The 25,659-nt window shown below is 25.8% G+C and overlaps 9 protein-coding genes across 9 annotated transcripts; 6 read left to right on the plus strand and 3 right to left on the minus strand.

The window, feature by feature from the left end:
• Positions 1-1,317: 1,317 nt before the first annotated feature.
• DICPUDRAFT_96856 (uncharacterized protein) lies at positions 1,318-3,415 on the plus strand. Its single transcript, XM_003284813.1, has 7 exons — positions 1,318-1,399; positions 1,495-1,534; positions 1,612-1,739; positions 1,813-2,079; positions 2,146-2,710; positions 2,771-3,084; positions 3,161-3,415. Exons 1-7 carry the CDS (start codon positions 1,343-1,345, stop codon positions 3,299-3,301), a joined length of 1,512 nt encoding a protein of 503 aa, XP_003284861.1. The 5' UTR covers positions 1,318-1,342; the 3' UTR covers positions 3,302-3,415.
• A 159-nt stretch (positions 3,416-3,574) lies between these two features.
• On the plus strand, positions 3,575-6,086 carry DICPUDRAFT_148695 (uncharacterized protein; the record flags this gene model as incomplete). Its single annotated transcript, XM_003284814.1, has 3 exons — positions 3,575-3,583; positions 4,166-4,234; positions 4,305-6,086. The coding sequence occupies 3 exons, from the start codon at positions 3,575-3,577 to the stop codon at positions 6,084-6,086; spliced, it is 1,860 nt and encodes a 619-aa protein (XP_003284862.1).
• Positions 6,087-6,312: 226 nt separating this feature from the next.
• On the plus strand, positions 6,313-9,352 carry DICPUDRAFT_75824 (uncharacterized protein; the record flags this gene model as incomplete). Its single annotated transcript, XM_003284815.1, has 4 exons — positions 6,313-6,504; positions 6,582-7,181; positions 7,256-7,601; positions 7,989-9,352. The coding sequence occupies 4 exons, from the start codon at positions 6,313-6,315 to the stop codon at positions 9,350-9,352; spliced, it is 2,502 nt and encodes an 833-aa protein (XP_003284863.1).
• Positions 9,353-9,642: 290 nt separating this feature from the next.
• Positions 9,643-11,763, minus strand: DICPUDRAFT_148699 (uncharacterized protein; the record flags this gene model as incomplete). The annotated part of the gene is made up of 14 exons (XM_003284838.1): positions 9,643-9,786; positions 9,857-9,954; positions 9,986-10,102; positions 10,161-10,265; positions 10,328-10,357; positions 10,425-10,463; positions 10,524-10,556; positions 10,623-10,643; positions 10,705-10,983; positions 11,048-11,077; positions 11,151-11,180; positions 11,242-11,355; positions 11,431-11,541; positions 11,604-11,763. 14 exons carry the CDS (start codon positions 11,761-11,763, stop codon positions 9,643-9,645), a joined length of 1,311 nt encoding a protein of 436 aa, XP_003284886.1.
• Positions 11,764-12,303: 540 nt separating this feature from the next.
• Positions 12,304-13,547, plus strand: DICPUDRAFT_148700 (uncharacterized protein; the record flags this gene model as incomplete). Its single annotated transcript, XM_003284816.1, has 3 exons — positions 12,304-12,575; positions 12,655-12,838; positions 12,921-13,547. 3 exons carry the CDS (start codon positions 12,304-12,306, stop codon positions 13,545-13,547), a joined length of 1,083 nt encoding a protein of 360 aa, XP_003284864.1.
• Positions 13,548-13,852: 305 nt separating this feature from the next.
• On the plus strand, positions 13,853-14,192 carry DICPUDRAFT_148701 (uncharacterized protein; the record flags this gene model as incomplete). The annotated part of the gene is made up of 2 exons (XM_003284817.1): positions 13,853-13,883; positions 13,981-14,192. 2 exons carry the CDS (start codon positions 13,853-13,855, stop codon positions 14,190-14,192), a joined length of 243 nt encoding a protein of 80 aa, XP_003284865.1.
• An 848-nt stretch (positions 14,193-15,040) lies between these two features.
• Positions 15,041-17,946, plus strand: DICPUDRAFT_148702 (uncharacterized protein; the record flags this gene model as incomplete). Its single annotated transcript, XM_003284818.1, has 4 exons — positions 15,041-15,428; positions 15,456-16,192; positions 16,333-17,156; positions 17,340-17,946. The coding sequence occupies 4 exons, from the start codon at positions 15,041-15,043 to the stop codon at positions 17,944-17,946; spliced, it is 2,556 nt and encodes an 851-aa protein (XP_003284866.1).
• A 413-nt stretch (positions 17,947-18,359) lies between these two features.
• Positions 18,360-23,666, minus strand: DICPUDRAFT_148703 (uncharacterized protein; the record flags this gene model as incomplete). The annotated part of the gene is made up of 3 exons (XM_003284839.1): positions 18,360-22,535; positions 22,597-23,333; positions 23,411-23,666. The coding sequence occupies 3 exons, from the start codon at positions 23,664-23,666 to the stop codon at positions 18,360-18,362; spliced, it is 5,169 nt and encodes a 1,722-aa protein (XP_003284887.1).
• A 523-nt stretch (positions 23,667-24,189) lies between these two features.
• DICPUDRAFT_148704 (uncharacterized protein) lies at positions 24,190-25,184 on the minus strand (the record flags this gene model as incomplete). Its single annotated transcript, XM_003284840.1, has 3 exons — positions 24,190-24,720; positions 24,801-24,839; positions 24,909-25,184. 3 exons carry the CDS (start codon positions 25,182-25,184, stop codon positions 24,190-24,192), a joined length of 846 nt encoding a protein of 281 aa, XP_003284888.1.
• Between the last annotated feature and the right edge of the window lie 475 nt (positions 25,185-25,659).

The following is a 25,659-nucleotide window of genomic DNA, read 5'->3' on the forward strand; positions in this document are numbered from 1 at the left end:
CCTATATATCTATTTTTTTTATGTTCTTCAAAAAAAAAAAAAAAATTGTGTGTAATTGGAATGAAAAAGGTGTCTGTTATAATAATGATTATTTATAAATAATTAAAAAGTTTTTCATCATAAAAAAAAAAAGAAAAAGGGTATCGAATTATAAAAAATAAAGTATAAAAATAATTTTTTTTTCATAAATGTAAAAAAATAACCGAATTACAATCAAGATTTTTTTTGAGATTTGCTTTTTTTTTTAATTTTTTATTTATTTTTTTTTATTTTTTTTTTTATGTCACAATCACTTTTTGCTTAAATTTCACACATTCCATGGGATATATACACAATTTTTAACGTATTTTGTTTTTACGCTTTCAAAATAAAAGTAAACAAAACAATTTTAATTTAATATTTAAATTTAATAATTTAATATTTAAATTTAATAATTTAATATTTAAATTTAATAATTTAATATTTAAATTTGATAATTTAATAATTTAATATTTAAATTTGATAATTTAATATTTAATATTTTAAAATTAAAAATTAAAAAATAAAAAAACAGAGGACAAAAAACAGAAAACAAAAAATAAAAAATAAAAATTAAAAAATAAAAAATTACAATAAACAATTGACAATAAAAAAATAAAAAAATAAAAAAATAAAAAAAAAATCTGTGAACTTTTTGTATGTGATCAATTCCGTTATATTTAACCATATAGTGTTTTTATATTTAAATATTAATTGTGCTATATTGTTAAGTGCACAAACCTTTTTTTTTTCATTATTTCAAGAAATCTTATTTTTTGAACACACCCATATAATTGCCACATCCAATTTTTTTTATTTATTTTTGGTAATTTGTAAAATCAATTTGGTTTTTAATTTCAAAAAAAAAAAAAATAAAAAAAAATAATAATAATAAAAAAATAAAAAAATCAGTTTATTAAAAAAAAATAGTTAAAAATACATACACACACAAAAACAACAATACCAAATAACTGGTGGGGTATTGTGTCACATCGCATATATTGTTTCTATGTTGACCACAATAACAAGATAATTCCTTTTTTTCTTTTATAATAAAATCTTTTTTTTTTTTTTTGTTTTATCAAGAGTATAGTATTTATATGATACATATAATATTAAAGTAGGCTTTATTATTTATCGGGGTAAAAAATTTAGCTTCTAACAATAATTATTGTTTGTTTGTTATATTTAATTTTATTTTATTTTTATTTTTTATTTTTTTTTTATTTTTTTTTTCAAAAAAATATTTAATTATAAATATTAAATAATAAAGAGACCAGCAATTTTTATTTTGTTAATAATAAACATTCTAAAATAAAATAAAATGAATTTGTTGTTTTTATGTCTATACATTCTAATAGTTTTAATAGTTTTTGATTTTGTGAGTATTTTTTTTTTTTTTTTTATCAAATTAATTTTTTTCATCAAAATTAATATTTTTCTTTTTTTTTCTTTTAATATCATCTGTTCCTATAGGTTAGAAAAAATCTTAGACTAGGCCCCAATGACCCAAAAGGTAAGGTTTTGATATTGGTTCGAGGGAAATCAAATCAATCAATTGATTAATTGAATTTGTTGTTTTTATTAATATAGGACCTATTTCACTTCCACTATTTGGAAATCTTTTAATGTTGGGAAAAAACCCACACAGAACACTAACTGCATTATCACATGTATATGGCGGAGTTTTTAGACTTTATATGGGTGATCATTACGCAATGGTAGGCTATTCTTAAATTGGTTTTAAGATTTTATTTTTTATTAACTAAAATATTTTAATTAAAATGTATTCAGGTTATTACCGATCCCTATGTAGTTAGACAAATTTGGAATAAAAGGTTTTCAAATTTTTCAAATAGACCACATCCAAATAGTTATAGGAACTATAGTGGCGACTTTCAAGACCTTGCATTTGCAGATTATAAATTATGGAAGAAAAATAGACAGTTGGTTTCGAGTGCATTCACAAAAACAAAATTAAAAACTGTAGAAGATATTATTGAAAGACAAACCAGATATTTAGTAGATTCAATGAAAAAATGCTCAAATGAAAACGAATATGTAAATATAAAATAAAAATAAAATAAGTTTATTTACAAATACTTACAAATAGTTAAATAATAATAGTTTGAACCTAAAAAGTATTACAGTAAATTTGCAATTAATATTGTATGCGGTATGATGTTTAGTAAAGAGATTTCGCCAGAGGAAAGTGTCGACCAAGGTTCAATGGCTAAATTAACTGTTCCAATTCAAAGTGTGTTTAAAAAATTAGGTGCTGATAATCCAGATGATTTTATTTCAATACTTTCACCATTCTTTTATTTTGCAAACAAAAAGTTTAAACGTCAAGTAGAGGATATTTACGAATTTATGGAGGGTATATATGATGACCACGTAGTTAATTTAGATCCACAAAATCCAAAAGATCAAATGGATTTGCTTATTATTGCATCGAATGGTGAGGCTAAATTTATGGTAATACACACCGCAATGGATTTCTTATTGGCTGGATCTGACAGCAATGCCGCAGTTATTGAGTGGTTTTGCTTGTTTTTAATAAACAATAAGGATATTCAAAAGAAAGCATACGAAGAATTGGTTGGCTGCTTAGGTAAAGATTCAAAGTTTGTTTCTAGTAGTGATAGACAGCAATGCGAATACATGGTTTCCATTATCAAAGAAATTTTAAGTATGTAGAAAAAAAAAAAAAGATTTTATTTAAAATTATATTAATTTTTTACTATTATAGGAGTAAGACCTGTAGGACCATTAGGAATCCCAAGAGTTGCATTAGAATCAACAAATATCGAAACTAAAGATGGAGAGTCGGTATTTATTCCCAAAGGTACACAAGTTTATCAAAATATTTATGGTTTGGGTCACAATTATGTAGAAAATCCACACACATTCAGACCTGAAAGATGGATAGAATATAGGAAATTAAAAGAGTTTAAAGATATTAATGGAATTAAAGAAAAAGATTACTTTAACGACTTGGATAGAGTTTGCATTCCATACTCTGTTGGAAATAGAAATTGCCCTGGTATGGCTTTATCTGAAATGGTAAGTAATTTTCACTTAAGAAGCATTCAGTCTAAATGAAATCTAATTTTTTTTTAATCTTTTAATTTCATTTCAGATATTATTCTCTGCATGTGCAAATATTTTATTAAACTTTGAATTAGATTCAGTCAGTGGAAATAATCTCGATGAAGAGGAGGTATTCGGTTTAACAATTCACCCTAAACCATTCTCAATTAAGTTAACTCCAAGATTTTAAAAAAAACAAAATTATTTGTATTATTTAATGGTTTAAAAACTGATTATCAAGAATCAACAAAAGCATTTTTAAAAATAAATAAAATATTAAAATAAATAATTAAATATTCCCTCCAAAAAAAAATTCGATTTTTTTTTATTTCTCATTTTTAATTTTTTTTTGGAAATTAATGATTTATAAAACTTGTTTTTTTGTTTTTTAATAATTATTTATAAATGTAATTTTAGACAATAAACTTCTCAAGTGCTGGTATCTGGTATCCACTAAAATACAATGTTGGTAGTAAATATATGGGTTTATCATAGTGTTTATTTTAATGATTAAAATAGAGGCAGTTCAAATAACAAATGTAACAAAAGTAATAATTAAAAAATAATATGTTTCTTTTATATTTCTAATATCACTTTCCATCGAAACACTTTTACTCACACTCTCACACTCACACCAAAATTCACACTACATTAAATATATTAATAAAAATATCAAAATACAAAAATAACCCCTTGCTATTTTAACCCCCTTTACCCCTATAATTATATCTCACTATTTATTTTTTGTATTTTTGTGTGTGTGTGTTTCATTGGATTTATTTTAATTATTTTTTTCTTTTATTAATTATTTTTTTTAAAATACTTTTTATTTTTTTTTTGTTTGCATACTTTTTTTTATTTATAAAACATAAAAGCAATATTCATTTATAATCATATTAAATAGAGAAAATGAAAATAATAGGTTTTTTAATATTGTTTTCTTTGTTATTACAAATTGCTTTTTCAAATGTAATATACTACATATACTATTTAATAAAGTAGTTTTAAAATTTATATGCTAATAATATTTTTATTTATCTTTTAAAATAATTAGGAAAACAATAAACCAGAGCAACAGATAGTAGACGAAGATAATACTTTGCTAATGAAGAAAATAGAAGATGTAACTATATTATTGTGACATTGGATTTTTTTTAATTAAAAATATTAATTTGGTTTTTCCTTTTATTTAGAAAGAAAATGAAGATTATTTAAAACTCAATTTTGAAGAAAAAATTAAAAATACAATTGATAAAATAATGGAGAATAGCAATGACAATGAGTTATCAAGATTATTTGGTTATTTATTTGGCTATAATTTAAATGATCAAGAATTACAACAACAAGAAAAACAAAGCAAAATGGAGCAAATAGGTGACTATTTACAATCGCTTAATGAAATTGTTGCAACTCATAGATATTCAATAGATTATGTTAGGGTTCAAAAATTAGTACACGAATTGGCACAATCTAGTTCAAAGGTTTTCAGTCTCACCGATAGTCAAAGTATAGAATTTGAAAAAGATCTTTACAGATTAACAAATTATCTATTAAAAAAGATTTTAAACAGTTTCGGTATTCAAGAGGAAAGTAAAAAGGACAAAAGTGAAAATATTATTAATGATCATTTATTCGTTGAAAATTACGAACATCAACAACAACAGCAGCAAAAAGAAGAAGAGGAAATATCCAAATCAATGAATAAAAAAATTGACTCTATAAATACAATCACTGAAGATAATATTAAGCAGATTGCTCATCAAATTGTTAGTTTGGCAAATAGAAATCCACAGTACTCAAGCACCATTTTAAAGCTTTTGGACGTAGAAAATAAAAAGGAGGTTGATCAAGAAAATACTGTTGCATCACTCATTAAGGTTACTTTAAGTTTCGCTAGATCATTTTTGACATTTTTGGCCGCTTTTAATGAAGAGGTTACCGAAGGTGATTTATTAGGTAAACCTTCAACAAATAAAAACCCAAGCTGGCTCAGTGAATCCACCATGAAAGATATCCAAAGCTTAGCAACCAAAGAGTTTTTGAACCCAAGAACTATAATAGCCCTCAACAAATTATTTGTTCGTGATTCAAAGCCAATGAATAAATACCAAAAAGAAAGCCTAACTCATCAATTAATAGATCTAGGTTACTCTGTTTTGTATGGTAAAAACTCTCAATATGATATCGATACTGCTGAAGGTGTAGCAACTGTCAACAAACAACAACAACAACAAGATAAATTAATTCAACAAAGTGTTAATCAAGAATTAGTTAACCGTATTGTTAATTTGGCATATGAAACTGATGAAAAAGCAAAGGAGGATAATTTTGAGGGTCTCTTTTACCGTTCATTAAGACTATTTTTTGGTTTGTTCCACATTGATGATTACCAAACCAATCAAGCAGAAGACGGTATTGAAGAAAATGAAATCAAGCAAAATGCCGAATTGGTTCCAGAGGAATACATGGAAAAGCAAGAAAAGAATTTAAATAATGATGCAAATATCGAAGATGAAGCTGATGGTGCATACGTATATGATTATGACTACGAAAATGAAGAAGCAGGAAAAATCAAATACATAGCACAAAGAGTAAACAAATTGATCGATAATAATCAAGAGGCCAAAAATAATGAAATTAAAAGAGCAGAAAACGTTTTTAGAATTCTTTACAAACTTTATCTCTATTACTATGGTTATCAAGATGAAAACGAATTGGAGCAACCAAAATCAAACAAAGTCGTTGAGGAATTAGATAGTGCCAAAGTAAAAAGGGATAATGAAGAATTAAAATTCATTCAAGAGGTTATTCCAATGCTCTCAGAAAAAGATATCTCCAATGTTTTATTAGAACTCGATAGAGCTGCAAATCAATTAGGTTACAAATCACATTCAGTCGATGATGCCAATAATAATAATGATAATCAATTAGAAAAAAAAGAAAGGGATTTAAGTATTTTTGAATATCAATCCTAAAAAAAAAAAAAAGTAAAAATAAAATAAAAACTTTGATTTTTTATTAAAGCGGACGAAGTTTTTCGGTTGGTGGAATGTACAAAAAAAAAATCTTTATTTTCTAATTTTTATTATATTTTTTAATTTTTTTATATTTTTTATTATAAAATTTTTTTTTTTTTTCTTCACCAAAATTATATTTTGTTATTTTTTATATTTTTATTTTCTTCATTTTTAATTTATTATTATGGCTAAAGAAAAATATTTATTACATTATAACTTTAATATTAAAGATTGGGATTTTAAAGGGTTAATTGGGAAAGGTGGATCATGCAAGGTTCACCGAGCTTTTAAAAAAAATAGATATGTAAATGGTTTTGAATTGCAAGAGGAAGAAGATTGTGCAATTAAGATAATCGATGAGAAAAATCACAAAATTGTAAGTATTGTTTTACACGATTTATTTTTCATTATATTTTTTTATTATTAAAATATTAATTTTAATTTATTATTTAGGCTAAAAAAGAAATAGATTTAATAAGATTATTATTTAGTATTCCTCACGAAAATATTATTAAATTTTATGGATATGGGTATGGGAAATATGATGAAAATAAAAGTTTATTTATATATATGGAGTATATGAAGGACTATGACAAATTAAGTAAACATATTGCCAACTTTAAATACATTAAAAAAAATATAATTATAATCATACATCAAATTTTATTAGCATTGGATTTTCTTCACACAAATAATATAGTTCATAGAGATATCAAATGTGATAATATTTTATATAACCCAAAAAACAATAAAATAAAGTTAATAGATTTCGGAGTATCAAAATTATACGATTCAAACAACAGAGATACACCAACAATTGTTGGAACACCATCACACATGGCACCAGAAACTATACTTGGAAAGGGGCCTTTAAATGTTAAAGTTGATATCTATAGTTTTGGTTGCACATTACTAGAAATGATTACAGGAGAAGCCACTTCAAATAGCAAATCTCTGAAAATAGATAAAGACTTTGAAGAGATTATTAATAAATGCAAAAGAGAGCTTCCAGATCAAAGACCAAGCGCAAAGGAATTGTTAGATTTTCCAATTGTACATATAGAAATAGGATTTATTTATATTTTTCATAGATTAAATTATTAATTTGTTTATTAAAATTTTAAAAGTTTAAAACATTTTATTCAAAAATTTCAATTTTAAAAAAAAAAGAAGAAAACATTCAAGATGTTGACGAATCAAAAAAAATTAAAATTGAAATACCAGATTTCAACAAATCTTTAAAATCCCTTTCAATGCCTAGTTCAGTAACATCACTTTCACTGCCATTATTTAACGAATACATTGCACCTAAAACAATACCATTATCTGTTACTGAGCTCAAATTGGCATCATTTAATCGACCCATTGTAAGTGGATCGATTCCAACATCAGTTAAAAATCTCGTATTACCATCATTTAATCAAACCATTTCACATAATTCAATTCCATCATCAGTAACTCAACTCACATTGGGTACATATAATCATAAGTTTACACTTTTAACAATACCCTCTTTTTTTAAAATTACTATCATCAATAATTTAACACTCTTTTTGTTGTCATTTCCCATTTATTTTTTATTTTATTATTTAAAATTAAATTTTAAAGAGGAGCCCCCAAAAATTATAGATTATTTTCTTTTCACATCTTTGTCAAATAATATTATATTCATATCAAAACTTAAACATCCCAATTTTTTATTATTACCGAATTTAAATATCTTAATGTACCCATTTTATATTACATTAAATATTCCCAACTATCTTATTCCTTTTATTATATCAATGCTCTTATCTTTTCTATCAGCGCTCATCTCATATATTTTAATTTCATTTTTATCATATTTTTTCCATGTAATAGAGGTTTTCTTACCTGTCCCATCTTTTAAAGATCTATATGTATATTTTAATGTTATTTACATAATGGCCGTACTTCTAAATTCAATAAATAGCTCAGTTACACCCATATTAATTCCTTCCTCAGTCAAGTCCCTCACACTTAATACTTTTAATCGAACCCTTAGTAGAACTTTAGTGCCATCATCAGTAACATCTCTTTCTCTGCCATCATTTGATAAAAATATTAAAAAAAATACAATTCCATCCTCAGTAACATCACTTTCACTCGATTCATTTAACAAACAAATTAGCCAAAAATCAATACCAAATTCAGTAACCAATCTAAGACTTAAATCATTTGATCTGCAACTTGAACCTCATTACATTCCTTCCTCTATATCATCAATTACACTCGATTCATTTAATAAAACAATTTCCCATGATTCAATTCCCAAATCAGTAAAAGAATTAATATTTCCAAACTTTAATCAAGCAATATCAGATACATCATTTCCCTCTTCTATTCAAATCCTTTCTTTATCCTCATTTAACCATCCTATTCAACCCTTTTCAATCCCAAAATCAGTAACCTCACTTACTTTAGTTTCTTATAATCACCCTATTATACAAAATACAATTCCAAAAACAGTTAGATTACTTTCATTAAAATCATATAATCAAAATATTGAACCAAATGTATTACCATCCTCTATAACTCATCTAATATTACCTACATATAACCAACCTTTACAACACAACTCAATACCTCCTTTAGTAAAAAAGCTCATATTATCTTCATATAATCACGAATTATATTCAATTACCCAAAATGATATTAATTGTAAAGAGGATGCAGAAATGAAGTCAAATTTTATTCCAGATTTTGTAGAATATCTAGATCTCAATTCATATAACTATCCAATACCAAACTCTGTAATTCCAGATTCGGTCAAAGAGTTATTTTTAAAATCCTTCAATCATCCATTAAATGATAAGTCACTTCCTTCATCAGTTTCAAAAATGGTTTTAGGTGAAAATTTTGAATATGTAAATGGGGATAACCTTAATGCCACTATTTATGACTTTACTTGGAGTTTAAATTTTACAAAAACTTTTAAAAAAAACAACTATTTACCTAAAGAAGCAACAATTTTGGTCCTGGATAACTTTAATCAAAAAATAATTAAAGATACTTTTCCAAAAAAAGTTCATACTTTGACATTGGGTTCAAATTTTAAAGACTTTGAAACACTTAAATATTTACCAGAATCAGTTAAGAATCTTACTTTTGGAGTAGAAAAAGCTTTATCAGATGAAGAAAAAAAGAATATTCCCGAAAGAATTTTAAAAACGAAAATAAATATTAATAATAATTTAAAAAAATAAATAATAATAAATCTAAAACTGAATAAAAAAAATAAATTTGTTATAAAATAATTTTATTAAAGATTTACACAGCGCATATATTAACCACAAATTGAACGACAACCATGGTAGCTTTCTGAATATGGGGCTAATAATTGGTTTTTAGATAAAGAAAAAAAGATTAGTATAATTTTAAATTTTAATTTGAATCCAAATAAGGTCCAGGTATACTTACTGATGATATGACAATTCTATTATAAAGTAATAAAATAAAATTAGAATTTATAATGAATGATATTTTTACTAAAAAGTTAAATATTTATACTTACTTCACCGGTATGTGGGCATTCAGCAACTTGGTTGTTACCTATATACATAACTACATGTCCTGGACAGGTACTATCGCCTGGGAAACAATAGAAGAATAAATCACCTACTGTACATCCTGCGGTATTCTAAATTATAATTTGAATTATTAAAATAATGAAGATAAATCTTTTAGAAACTAGAGAATGTTATACTTACTGATGGTGAACAGGTACCTTTGACGCCTGATTGTTCAACTGGAATTTCGGAGCTTGAACCTGTACCACCTTTATGGAATGAGAAGTTAATAAAAAACACTAAAAAAAAAAAAAAGATAATTATACCTACTACCAGAACCGCTACTGCTACCGCTGCTACTGCCAGTACCACTGCTACTGCCGGTACCGCTGCTGCTTCCAGTACCACTACTTGAGGCAGAACCACTGCCTGAGGAATCTGAAGAATCTATTAAAAAAAACATATAAATATTTATCTTTAAGGTATTTATTAAAATTTAACTTACTACCGCTTGATGAACCTGATCCACTATTTGAGCCTGTTGAACTTGATGAGCCTGATGAGCCTGATGAGCCTGATGAGCCCGAAGAACTATCACCACTTTGTGAACCTATAAAATTATTATTGTTAATAAAATGAAATAAGTATTTATTTTAAAATAATCAAACTTACCAGTTGAGGAGGCACTACCACTTTGTGAACCTAAAAATAATTTTTTAAAAATTAATAGCTATTGCTTTAAATTAAATTCTTTTTTATTATATCATACCTGATGAGCTTGTTGAGGAAGCACTTCCACTTTGAGAGCCTAAAAAAATAGTGTTAGTTTATAATTTAATTACTTATAGATTTGTTTTAAAATACTTACCTGAAGTTCCAGTTGCAGCACCAGTTTGAGAACCTTTATTAATAATGAAAAAAATAATTAATATTATAGATTTAATGTTTTTTTTTAAACCTTAATTACCTGTTGAATCTGTTTGAGAACCTTTAAAGAAAAAATTAATATAAATGTATTTTATGTAATTGATGTTAATTAAAAAACTTACCAGAGGTTTGACTTCCAGTTTGGCCACTAGTTTGGCCACTTGTTTGTGAGCCTGAGGCAGAAGTTTGGCCACTAGTTTGGCTTCCAGTTTGGCTACTAGTTTGACTTCCAGTTTGGCCACTAGTTTGGCCACTGGTTTGACCACTAGTTTGACTGGTGGTTTGACCGCTAGTTTGACCACTGGTTTGACCGCTAGTTTGACTGGTGGTTTGACCGCTAGTTTGACCACTGGTTTGTGAGGATGATGAGCCTCCACTAGTTGATGATGCTGAAGTTTTTCCTTATTTTTAAAACTAAATTAATTTACTAAATCAACCTAAAAATAAAAAATAAAAAATACATACCAGTTGATGAGCCTCCAGTGGATGATTTTCCTTTTTGTAAATAATTAAGGTTAGTATTAATAAAAATAAAAATAAAAAAATATTTTAATATAAAAATACATACCAGTTGATGAGCCCCCGGTGGATGATTTACCTTTTAAAGAAAAAATTAATACGTTATCTATTGACTTTAATATTATTAAAAAATTACATACCAGTAGAGGATGGACCTGAGCTTGATGATGGACCTGAGCTTGAGCTTGAGCTTGAGCTTGAAGTACTACCACCTCCACAAGCAACACCTTGAGTGTATTGTTGAGCAGCAGTTCCTAAAATTTTAGGATATTTAAAAATTAATAGGAGTTTTTTTTAAAAAAATATGTAAAAAATTATTCTATGCATACTTAATACACCGTTCCAGCCGGCTGCTCTGTATGAAACATAAACTAAACCACTGCAATCTAAACCACCACTACCACCACAACTACATGATGTACCACCAAAAACGTATGGACCTATAAATAAATATCGACATTAATATTTAATCAATTTTAATGATATTTATTAAAATACTTACAACCACACGAAGCATAATGGGAAGCTGTTTGGGCAGCTTGTTGACAAGTTGATAAAGGTAAAGTTGTTAAATTTCTTGATTGAAGAATTTCATCAAATGAAAGAGAATTTGCATAAAATACTAAATTAATTAAAAAAACGAGTAAAATTAGAATCCTCATCGTTTTGGGTTTTAATTATTATTACAAATATTGTTTTTTGATTATAAAAATAAAAAATTAAAAAAAAAAAATAAAAAAAACTTTTTACTTTAAAAAATATTTTAAAAAATTAAAATAAAATAATTAAAATAAAAATTAGATATTTTCCTGATTTTAAATTAATAGTTCCCATTCCAAAACCAAGGAGTTTTTTTTTAAAAACTGTAAAACGCAACTCTTAAACGTCGGAAGAAAAATAAAAAGAAAAAGAATAAGAAAAAAAAAAAAAAAAAAAAAAAAAAATAATTTTACCCCCAAGTTATTACAAAATTTTTTTTTAAAAAAATATTTTTTTCTAAAATAAATATTTCTAAAAATAAATAAATGTAAATTAAATATAGAAAAAAAAAATAAATATTAAATATTAAAATTAATATTTAATTTTCTAAAAAAAAAAAAATGAAAAAAAAAAAAAAGATTTTTTTTTAAATTTTTTTTCATTTTTTCTTTTTTCATTTTTTTTTTTAAATTTTTTCTAATTTATTTGTTAAAGACGAAACAATGATTAGAAATACTTTAGTTTTTTCTAATTTCGGAAAGAGATTAGTTAATAATAATTATAATAATATAAATAAAATTAAAAATGCAATATATATAAATAGTTTAAATAATAACTCAAAATATTTTACCACCTCCAATATTAAAGATAGTGTCGATAAAAAAGCTGAAGAAATTACAAAAAAAGAAAATGTAGCATCACCATCATCACAATCAATTGAAATTTCAGATCTTGCTGGAAATGCTGATTATAATTTTGTATTTGAAAGAGCAAAGTAAAAATAAAATTAAAAAAATACACCCACTAAACACAATCCATATTAATTAATAATTTTTTATTTTTTTTTTTTATAGAAAATTTGATAAAGAAAATTATCTTTGTAGTTTATTAATTAGTGACCCAGTCGCAAGAAGAGTTGCATATGCACTTAGAACATTTAATGTAGAGACTGTAGCAAACGATTTTTCACCAAAATCTGAAAAAATTTCAAAAATTAGACTTCAATTCTGGAAAGATGCAATTAATAATATCTATAATGTAAGTAAAAGTTATATTACAATATACAATCAATGAACCCATAACAAACATTAATATATATTAAAATTTTATAATATTTTAGGGTAAAGTTTATGATCAACCATTAACAAGAGTTTTAGCACAGGTTATTAAAGAAAAAAAATTATCAAAGACATGGTTTATTAGATTATTAAATAGAAGAGAAAAGGATGTTCAATCAGTTCAAATTAAAGATATGGAAGATTTAGAACAATATGCAGATGATATTCACACATCTTTATTATTATTAACATTAGAGGGATTGGGCATCAAAGGTAATCACGATGCTGAACATTGTGCAAGTCATCTTGGAAAAGCAGTTGGTATTATGGTTTTAATCCGTGGTACTATTTTCCATTTAGGTAATAGAAAAACTTATATTCCAGTTTCATTAACAACCAAATATGGTATTAATACCGAGGCTCTTTATCGTGGTGATGCTCAATTTGATAAAATGCAAAATGCAATCTACGAAATGGCAAGTTGTGCAAAACTTCATCTTGACAAAGCCAAGGCTTTTAAAAATCTTCCAGAGAATGCCCATCAAGCTTTCTACTCTGCCGCTATTGTTGAAGACTTTTTAGAAAGACTCAGAAAAGTTGATTTCAATATTTTCGAATTCCACAACACAAATCAACATCCATTTTTATTATTTAAATTATATAAAAATAAATTATTTAAACAATTTTAAAAGAAAACTAAAAAAAAAAAATTATAAGAAAAAAAAAAAAAGAGGGTAAAATCAAAATGGGAAACTATTTATTTTTTATTTATTTTCAATCCTGATCAAATTATCATAATAAATTAAAAAGAAATAATCAAAAAAACACACACTGTGTGGGTGTGTGTGTGCAATTTTACAAAAATAAAAAACAAAAAAATAACCCATTTTTTTTTTTATTTTTTTATTTTCCTTTTTTTTATTAAATTTTTTTTTTTTCATTATTAATACTTTTTTAAATTAAATATATAAATAAATAAATAATACCCATTAAAATGATAGAATTAAAACCACAACAAACGAAAAGTAATATTATTTTTATATTTTTATTTTTTTTTACTATTTTAAAATTTTAATATATACTCTTTTTTTTTTTTAAATACTATATTTTAAATTTAAACAGCATACAATGGAATTTGTGGTGATTTTAAAATCGAAATTAAAAGTTATTGCACTGCAACAAGTTTTATACAACTATATGTAAATGAAAATTATATCGAAAGAATCACAGTTCCACCCCAAAGATCTTCATTTAAAGAAATATATGCCAACGGTGATGTTTTAATAATCAACATGGGTCCATCAACAGTCAATGTTTTACAATTAGAAAGTTAACTTTTTTCAAAAAAATAATAGTGTGGTGTAACAATAATAAGCAATATTGTAAATTAAATAAATAAAATAAATATCATATATTGTAATATTTAAAATGTGTATGTATCTTATATAAAATTATAAATTAAATTTATTTAAAGTAAACCTTGATGGCGTTTTTCATTGGGAAATAGGAGTGTAGGTTAATTGCCAACATGATGTGTATATCATATCGAATTCATAATTTGGGGGAAGAGTAATAAAAACAAACTTCTATAAAGTATTATATATTGTTTTATAATATTTTTATTTTAAATATGTTTGGTTTTTTATTGTGGGGTATTTGTTTTGTTTTTTTCTTTTTTTTCTTTTGGCTTTAACTGTTTTATAATATTCTTTGAAATTTCCTATTGTAAAGATCTTAAAGAGATAATTAGAATATTGTTAATATTTCTCGATCATATTATGTAACATTATATAATATAGGAGTTGAAAAAGGATAAAGTATTAAATTGGATCTATTAAAAATATTTATAAAATTTTAATTAAAATTTTTTTTTTTTTTGAATTTAAAATTTTAACCACTTCTTTCTATATTACAAATCTTTTTGACCAATTAATAAAACTTTTATATAGTAGATTAAAAAACTATTCAATTAAACTCGGTCTAATATAAAGTGTAAGTTTTTTTTTTTGTTTTTTTTTTTAAATCTTATTTTTTTATTTATAATAATTTTTTAAATTGATCAATTAAAATTTTATAAAGACAGTTTTATTTTTTTAATTTTCAATTTTTTTTTTTTTAATAAAATATAAAATTTTCAAGTTATAAAATTTTAAATATACATAAAAAATTAATATAATTTTAAATGGATAAATATTCAGGAATTAGTAATAGTGATGTTGCAATTATTGGATTGGGTTTTAGATTGCCCAGTGGCAATTTAGAAAAATCGTTATCAGAACCAAAAGAGTTGACAAAAGCATTGTATAATGGTTTTAATGGTGTTGTAGATACATGTGAAAGATGGTCTGATAGTTACAGTTTATCTGGCGAAATCGTGTGTAAATATGCTGCATTGCTACCGATTAAAGAGTGGAAGTCTTTTGATCCTATTATGTTTGGTATAAATCCAAGTGAAGTCTCAACCATTGATCCACAACAAAGATTATTATTAAAGTGTACATTTGAAGCATTGGAAGACTCTGGTATTGACCATTCATCAATAAGAGGTTCTAACACAAGTGTTTTTATTGGTAACTTTTTATTAATATAATTTTTAGCAGTCAAACCATCAGATATTGACTATATGGAATGTCATGGTACAGATACTCCCACTGGTGACCCAATAGAATTAGAGGGTAGTTCAATGGTATTTAAAGATGTAAAATCAAGTGATAATCCGCTATTAGTAGGGTCAATTAAGTCAAATATTGGGCACTGTGAGCCTGCATCAGGTGTTGCCTCTGTTATTAAATGTTGCTTAAGTTTCAAAAATAAAATATTTTTTCCAAATATCTATTTCCAAACACCAAACCCATTAATTAAATTTAAAGAATGGAAAATTAAAGTTGTCACAGAACCAATCAAATTTAATAATCACAAGTTGACATCAGTCATTGTAAATAATTTTGGTGTTACTGGTTCAAATTGTTGTTTAATTTTACAAGATTATAACAAAAGTATTAATAATTCACAAATAAATAATGAAAATGATAATGATAGTAATATTAATAATATTAAAAATAATAATAATAAGTACCTCATTCCCTTTAATTCAAATTCAATTAAATCATTAAATGATTATCTTCAAAATATTAAATGTTTGCCAGAGTCAATTAGTTTTGTTGATTTTATAAAAGATCAAATTAAATTTAAATCATCATCTCTAATTCAAAGATCAGTTATCATTGCTAGTAGTTGGGAAGAATTAAAAAATAAAAATAATGAAATTAAAGCAATAAATCAAAACTCAATTTCAAATATCTCGATTAATAATAGGGGTCCTGTAACAGTATTTGTATTTTGTGGCCAAGGTTCACAATATAATAAAATGGCATTGGAGTTATATCGTAATGAGCCAGTATTCAAATTACATATGGATAAAATGAATATGGAATTATATAAATATTATGGATATTCAGTTTTGGAAAAGCTTAGATATATACAGTCCAAAACCACTTTAAAGAAAATAAAACAGATGAATGGACTCACTGTTCTTCCGGTAATATTAGTTTACTGAATCATAATGATCAAGAAAGAAGATTGAATATAAGTGAATTAAAGAGAAATTGTAATTACACCAAATTGACCAAAAAAGAATTCTATCAAGCAGTGAAAATAAATGCAAGTATTTCTTACAAAGGACTATTTCAAGGTATTAAGGAGTGTTTCTTGGGTGATGGCTGCATATTTTCAGTGGTTTCATTGAGTTTTTTAAAAGAAATTGAAGAATTTAATCATCTATTATCAAACAAAAGAATGACAACTTTCTTCAATGCAGCAATATTGGATACATGTATACATGGTACATGTATGTTTTTAAAAGAATTTACACAAGTTGTATTTGATAGAATTGAAGGTTTTAAATACTATTCATCTAATATCCCATCATCCAGCAGCCATACTGAAATTTATGTATACTCAAAATTAATTAAAAGTACTCGAAATTTTATTGAAAGTTCAGTACATGTAATGTTAGAGGATGGTATATTGTTGTTTGAAATATCAAAGGTTATGTTTTCATTCCTAACCCCAACAATTGACAGTTCAATAGTTTCAGCACCCACAGAAAATGATATTTATCTTCCATATTTACAATCAAAAGATTCAAATATTCAAAATCCATCAACATTTAAATCATTGAATGATCAAACTCAATTTCAAATCAAAGATGATGAAGCTTTTAAAACAAATTTTAAAATGGCCTTTAGTTACTATTTTTTTAAAAACATTTCAAAGAGACACCCAACTATAAATAAAGAGTCAATCGAATCCATCACCCTCAATGAATTTAAAGAAAAATATAATATTAATGATAAAACTAATCCCCATTTTCTCTCATTTAGTTCTTTAAAACAATATCAAGAAGTCAACAATATTAATGAAATAGGTGAAAATTCAAATAATCTAGAATTAAACTATTAAGACCTTCTTGATAAATCAAGTAGGATAATGTCAAAACTTATTTTCCCTTTAAATAACGATGATCCAGATACTGATAATCCTCAGTCACTATTTGAAAATGGTTTGTTAGATAGTGTTTATAAAAATGCAAAAGATGTTGTAATTTATAACAAATTATTAAGCCAAGTAGTATATGAAATTGTAAAACCACTGCTTCAAAAACCAATAGTTTTTAGAATTATTGAATTCGGGTCAGGTTTAGGATCATTATCATGTTTCGTCATTGAACAACTGGATCAACTATTAAAATCGAACCCATTATCCGAAATTAGTATAGAATTTACATTCTCAGATGTTTCATCATCATTTTTTATAAATGCAAAAACAAAGTTTTCAGATATCAAAAACATTAATATAGTTTACCGTGTCATAGATCTTGATCAATCACTAGTTAATGCTCAAGATTTAAAACCAGCCCATTATGATATTATTTTAATGTCAAATGTATTGCATGTAGTAAAAAATATTAAATCAGCTCTAAATGAAATATATAAAGTGTTAACTCCAAATGGTCAATTGATATTCCTCGAGCCACCCTATAAATCAATATATAACGATACAGTATTTGGTGTTTTTGATCAATGGTGACCTATCTATAGCATCTAAAGTTACTATAAAAATTTCTGAACTACTATCAATAGACCAATCAAAGTTAAACACAGAAAATTCATTAGGAAACCTTGGGATCGATAGTTTAGTAGCAGTTCAATTTAAGAACTGGGTGGATAAAGAGTTTGGTCATTTTATTACTATTCAACAAATACAAAATGCTAAAATATCTCAAAATATTGAAAGAATTTTTCAAGAAGTTAATCTAAAAACAAAAAACTGAAGCAAAACATCTATACCAAGCTAATTTTAAATTGAAGTAAGACAAACAAAGAACATATTTCAAAAATTTTAATTTTAGAAAAAAAAAATACATTTAAATTTATCAAAAGGCCATAAATAAAAGAGATTTTAATATTTTATTTACCCCTTTCTTTATTTTATTATTATTATTATTGCTGTTGTTGTTGTTGCTGATAATGACGTGAATTGTGATTAAATTTAAAAGATGATCTTTGATTCATTTTAGAAAATCTTTCTAATCTTTCCATATATTTGGCTGTTTCTCTTTGAGCTTTTTCACGTTCGTATTTTGACATGTCAAATTTATTAGCATTTAATTGATTATCTTGATTATCGGCAGTTGAATTATTGTTTTTATTTTGTTGTTGTTGTTTTTTATTTTTTGATGCTGTATTTTTTTCTTTTTCTTTTGAACATAGTGGACAAACTCTATGCTTTCCAAGACATTCAGAATGAAAAGTATGATTACACTGGAAAACTACCAACATATCCAAAACCATAGTATGATTGGGTTGTTGGTTTGAAATTGGACTTTCACGAAGTGGACGTAAACAATTACCGCATCGTGAAATATTTGGTGAATAAGCACGCGATAATTTGTCAACATAATGTCGGGTGGCACTATACATATCTTGTTGTATTAAATCGTTTGCTGTTTCTAAAATTATAGTTTCGAAATTACAAGTATCCAACATATCCTGAATAATTTGTTTAAAATCACCCAAATCGTTATTGCCATACTCGTTGACGATTCTACTGAGGATAACTGGTAATGCTACATATCCCATCATATTATTAATAATAGAGTGTACCAATTTTGTAAGGAATGAAATTGATTTGGAGTAAATGGATGAGGTTTTACTGAATTGACCTTTCATGGTTTGAATTTTAACTTTTTGAATATATGAAACGATGGTATCGAATAGTGTAAACCATAATGGTTCATTTTCGTTATCGTTAAGTTTTGGTGAGTTACGTTGGCAAAGCGATATTGCAGAGAATAAATCTTTAACAACATCCTTTTCTTGTTGTGATGCTGGAGTATTTTCTTCGTTTTTCAATTGTTTTACATTTACATAAACCTGTGCGAAATGATCTAAAAGAGCTTGAAGCTTTTCGTTTAATACCATTAAAATCATATCCAAAGCTTTGAAAACATCGCCAATTCTTTCTAATAAATAAATTGCACCTTCAAAGTTGTTATATTGTTGACAAATTCTTAAACAGCTATCTAATGGATAATCGTCGTTACTTGAAAGATATTTATAAACATTCGATGGTGAGAATTCACACATTAATCTTAGATAAAGCTCGTGTGTTTCTTGAGAAATATGTAAACCATATTGTTGGATGATTGTTGAACCGGTTAAAGATTTCTTAAAGAGACCTTGAAGATATGTATATTGAAGTTTTGGAAAAGCTGCCAATTCTTTTAAGACTTTTTCATGATCGTTAGAGAAACAATCCATAATTAACTGAGCAGTTTTAACACTATCAATTAAAATTAACTGAGCCAAGTTGCTAATTGATGTGTTTTTAACGGTCTCTCTATTCTCTTTTGAAAGATTTGGTTTAGCTAGAATTGTACGAATATAATCGAACGATTGGTGTTTATTCTCTTGATCTTTAATTTGACATGTAATCATCTTGCTATAATTATCCTTGAAGCTATAAATATATTGACATACTTTAAAGAATTCATTACCTTCGCATGATAACAAAAGTTTATCATAATCAAAGTCTTTCTTGGTATTTAGATCGGTTGTTAATTTTTGTAATATTCTTAATAAAACACTTTGTCTTTCGTTCAATGTGAATAATGGAGTGTTTTCAACTGGAGGAACTGAAATCATACCAATAATTCTATTTAATAATGTTGAATCTACACGGAATAAACCATCAGCATAAACTTTTCCCAATATACATAAAAGTTGACCCTGTTGTTGGAATGAGAATGCCCATTGATCATTTTGTTTTAAATTGAATGGATTTTGTTGTTTATCGATCATTACCAATAGCAATACGGATATCATATTGAAGGTAGTTAAGTTTGAACGACTGACTGGGAAATTTAATGGTAAATTTGGTACTGAAAGCTCTGGGACTAAATCATCGTTGCTGTGATTTGGTACTTGGAAATTTTTATCATAGAATCCAGATGATAAAATTTTTAATAACCCAGTAGTTTCTAAATTTAAAAGATTAAAGATTCTTGGATATGGTGTTGGGTCATCTGGGTCAATGTTACGGAGGAAGAGGTATTCATAGATTTCAGCTTTTAAAGATAATACACGATTTTGTTGAATTAAACCAGTTGGGAATGCTTTTCCACTAAGAGATAATTTTAAGTATAATAATAAATGATTTGCAACTTCATCTCTAAATTTCTTTTCGCTTGCTGTTAGTTGAGTATTTAAATTCTTTGGTTTGATTAACATCTCCATCATATCTTCTAATGGTGTAATATAGTCGTCCAAACCTTTGTTATAGAGATAAATTAAAGCACTGTAAAGACCATGTTTTCTGCAGAGTACAACGGTTTGATGGAAATCTATACTTGAAATATCTAAATGTAAAACACATTGTTCGGCTCTAACCAGAATACCCAACTCTTGATAATAGGTCATCATGGTTTGCATTACTTCTGGATTTAAATGAGTAAGACGATCATTTAAAATATAAGGTTCTAAGAAATCTAAAATACAACTTTTCATACCACTCTCTAAGAAATAATTGAAAATTTCGCCAAATAATAAATTGGTGTGTTTGATGGATACACAAAATTCAATACAAATTAAAGCCAACTGTTGGAAAATATTGAAATATTCAATTCTTGGGTCCATATCTTGAAGAAAATGTTTTGGAATTAAAGATTTACCAACAAGATCCTCTGGATTATTATTGAAAATAGTCTGACAAAGATTTGATAACATTTCAATAATCTTTTCAGATGTGATTAGTTTCGAATCCACTGTATTACTTGAAAGACCTGATGTTGCTTTGGCTTTACCTTCATAAAAGTCCAAACCTAAACAAAGAGCTTCGAACCATTGTCCATTACTAATTAAAATTGATAAACGTTCTAACCAAGTTAAAATATGAGCTGTAAATACACCATTTAAACCTAAAAAGTAGATTCTATTCTTTATTGTCTTTATACTGTTATGGAATGAATAAACTGATTGGAATTTTGAATGGTGTACGAGTTGCATTGATTTTATATTGACACTCTCGACTTCCTCCAAAGCAAATGGGTCAAATACTCTAATTTCATCTTTTGAATTATGGAATAGAATAGTTTGACTATCCAACCACTCTAAACCGCAAATTATATGATCAGTTTGATACTCTGCAACAACAATAAACTCTGGTGATAAAAACTTTACATCGTTTGGTGCTGTTACAATTTGAAGTAATTGAATATTTGTGCCCCAACCAATAGCTAAAATTGGCTCCAATGGTTTAGTATGACCCAAGGATCTATTGAATGTGACACGACGCCATGAGAGATAAGGCAATGCAGTTTTATCAACAAGATTCTTTGGTCTAGTGATCTTATTATTTAAAATCGAAACACCTTCGGTTGATGCTGAAATGATTAAAATCTTTCTACTGGTGGCCAATGCTACAATATTGGATCTATCAGTTGGATGATCAAAATTACCTGGTAATAAAATTGAAATTGCTAAAACTTGACCTAAATTACCATTCAATAATAATTGTTGCTCGGTGCCAATGGACATAAAGCCTTTGGTGATAACTATAACATTTGTTACACCACTTGAGTCTGAAGAAATGAATCTTGAACCATCTGCGAAAAATTTCAAATGTAATAATGGTAATTTGTGTACTTTTTCAATAACTTTGATTGGTTTACCAGTTTGAACATCCCATAAAATAATATGACCGCTTTGATGACCTGAAATTAACCAATCCTCGTTTACACGACAACTTGGTAAATCGATTGCTGTGACTGGACCACAATCTGAACAAATTGAACCCCCAATAATTGAAATTAACTCTTGATTGTAATTGAATATCATTAAATAACCATGAGAGGTACCAATACAAATATATTTTGTGATTGAAAAACATGTGGGGTATCCAACGACTTTTCGAATTTCTGATGATGATAATTGTTCTGATATCTTTTGTAACGATTGTGGCTCCACTACTATACCACTAACCAATTTTCTTGAATTCTTAAATTTCCATAGCATTGGTTGTCGTGACTCTGTTATATTTAATTCTTGCTCTAATTGAACCTGTAATGTATTTGTTGGTGATTTAATTAATTCATTTAAAATTTCATTTTCTTCGATTTCCTATTTTGAAAAATTAGTATTAGTATCTTTTTAAAAACATTATTTAATGGATAATTCTTACATCTATTCCAGTATCTTTTAGAATATCATCGACTGTAATACTTTCATCGATAATTTCATCATCTTGTTCTGTTAATATTTTTTTTAAAATTTCTGGATCCACTTCAACATCGTCAATATCTTCGAATTTAAAATTACTTGTACTATTTTTAATACTATAGCTGCTATCGCTTAATTCCTCTTCATTATTATTTTGGGTTGTGGTGGTGGTTGTGGTGGTTATTCTTTGTGGTAATTCTCCATTCACTATACTATTAACAATATCATCGGCTTCATCATCACTTATTTCCAAGTCTTCAATGTCGTCATTAATTTTACCTGTTATTATTTTATCGATTAATTGATTTGTATTTTTATTATTTGGACTGTTTGGATTACTATTATTAATATTTGGATTATTTATTGCATTACTACTACTTTTATTTAAAATGTTTTGATTTTTTGATGGTGATGATGAATGTTGTTTGTATTTTGGATCGTTTATAAAATTAATATCAGAATTACTATTGCTCATTCCACTGCTAATACTTGTTGAACTGTTACTCATTGGATTGTTCTTTAAAAGTGCCATTGATGACGATGGATGGAATTGAGTAGATGGGATAAATGAGGTTGATGATGATGGATGAAATGATGTTAATGAACCAAAATTACCTGTGCTATTATTTCTAACAAATCCAACATTTTTTTGTTCAGTTTTTGGTGATGATAGAATTGGTGATGATAAATTGCTATTTACTATAATAAATGTTTTATATAAAACATATTAGTTTTAAAATGAACCCTAAAATGCATACTATATATAATTTGCTTACCTTTTGTTGGTGTAGATGGTGTCGATTTCAATGATGATGCATTTGGGTCGAATACTCTTTTGGTCGATGGTGGTGGTGCTGATAAAAGGGATACTAATTCGAATGGTGTTGATGATGGTGATGAATTTTCGTTTTTATTTGGTATTTGTTGTGAAGGTGACTGATTCATTTTACTACCAATTTTCCACCCTGATCCACTTGGTGATGTAGACATCTTTGTTGGTGTTAAATTATTATTATTATTATTATTACTCATTATATAATAATAATATTAAATATTTAATATATAAACATTAATTAGATAGCTAAAAAAAAAAAAAAAAAAAAGTATAAAAAAACTATTTTAAAAAATTTATTATCTTTAGTAAAAAACAAAAAAGGAATAATCTATCTATTTCTATATATTTATTATTTGAAATATATTCTCTTTTTTTTTTTTTTTTGATTTATTAATTATGGTTGAAATTTAAAATAATAATAAAATAAAAAAAATAAAAAAAAAAATGAAAATAATTCAAAAAATTAAAAAAAAAAAAAAAAATTGATTTTTTTATTTTTTTTAATAATTTTTTTTTTTTTTCTTTTATCTAATTAATAAGTTCATAGAAAAAATAGAAATATTATTTAAAAAGGAAACAATGTTTTTTTTATTTTGGGATCTTTTTTTTTTTTGGATATTTTTTTTATTTTTTTATTATTTTTAAGAGATAAAGTTACAAATTTGATTATTATAAAATTTTAAAATATTATATATATATATGTGTATATGAATGTATTAATTAAAAACGACCATTTCTATAATCGTCAAAAGCTTGGTTAATTTCTTGTTGTGTGTTCATTACAAATGGACCGTATCTAGCGATTGGTTCATTGATTGGAGCTGCAGCAACGAGAAGGAAACGTACGCCATTTGGTTCACCAGAAATGACATCAATTTTATCACCTTGAACTTGTAATACACCAATTTGTGATGTTTTGATTTCTTTTGAATTATTTTTTGGACCGAAACGACCAGAACCTTCAAATACATAAACAAAGGCATTATGACCAACTGGGATGTTTTCTGAAAATAATGATCCTGGTGCTAATTTGACATCCAAATATAATGGATCAGTTTTGATACCTTGAACTGGTCCTGTAACACCTTTATAGGAACCTGCAATAACTCTAGTTTTACCGCCTCCTTCTTCTGGAATCTCTGGTATATGTTTGGCTGGAATATCTTGATATCTTGGTTCTATCATTTTATCAGCTTTTCTTAAATTAACCCATAATTGAAAACCATGTAAAAGTCCATTGCTTTGTTTTGGCTATATTTTAATAATAATTATTATTAGTAATTAAATAAAAATAGTCCCTTGGGGATATTATATGCGTGATGAGTACTTACCATTTCACTATGAATAATACCTTTTCCAGCTGTCATCCACTAAAAAAAAATAAACTATTAGAACATCTTTAAAATCTTAAATATTATTTCCTTTTATTTTTTACTTACTTGTACTGAGCCTGGTTTTAACATACCTTGGTTACCTTTATGATCTTTATGCTCCATTAAACCTTCGAGCATATATGTTACAGTTTCAAATCCTCTATGTGGATGGGTTGGGAAACCTTGAATATAGTCATCGGCTTTATCGCTTTTAAACTCGTCTAAAAGTAAAAATGGATCCAACTCGCTAATTGGTCCGCCAATAACTCTTTTTAATTTAACACCAGCACCATCTGATGTACTAATACCTGTTGCAATTTTTGCTATTGTTCTTGATGCCATTTTATTATTATTATCTTTATTATTATTATTATCTAAATTTGTATTATCTTTATCTTTATTATTTTTTTTATTATTTTCTTTATGTTTAAAAAATTTTATACTATTACTGTCTTCGTATTTTTTATTACTGTAATATTTAAAATTATTATTATTGTTATTAGTTTCAGTTAATACTGAGTTTGAGGGTAAAAAAAGGAAATTTACAATTAAAAGAGAAACTAAAAAAATTATTATAATTATATATTTATTTGATAAGTAATTGCTTCTATTATTATTATTACTGCTATAATTTATCATTGAACAAATTACTATTTTAATTGTTAAATGAATGAATGAATGAAAATTAAAAAAAATCTCTTTAAATATTAAAAAAAAAAAAATAATAAAAAAATAATTAATTAAATAAAAATAAAAAATTTATTTTTTGAATTTTTTAAAAATTTTTTAAAGAACGCGGTCATTCAAGAATGGACAC

Source organism: Dictyostelium purpureum (genome assembly GCF_000190715.1).
Source record: "Dictyostelium purpureum unplaced genomic scaffold DICPUscaffold_33, whole genome shotgun sequence".
NCBI lineage: Eukaryota > Evosea > Eumycetozoa > Dictyosteliales > Dictyosteliaceae > Dictyostelium > Dictyostelium purpureum.

Excerpts from the sequence above, each read along its gene's own strand:
- DICPUDRAFT_96856 (XM_003284813.1), top strand. The coding sequence starts at position 1,343 with ATGAATTTGTTGTTTTTATGTCTATACATTCTAATAGTTTTAATAGTT. Across the intron at positions 1,535-1,611 it reads AGGCCCCAATGACCCAAAAG|GACCTATTTCACTTCCACTA; the intron begins GTAAGGTTTTGA and ends TTATTAATATAG. Across the intron at positions 2,080-2,145 it reads GCTCAAATGAAAACGAATAT|TTTGAACCTAAAAAGTATTA; the intron begins GTAAATATAAAA and ends AAATAATAATAG.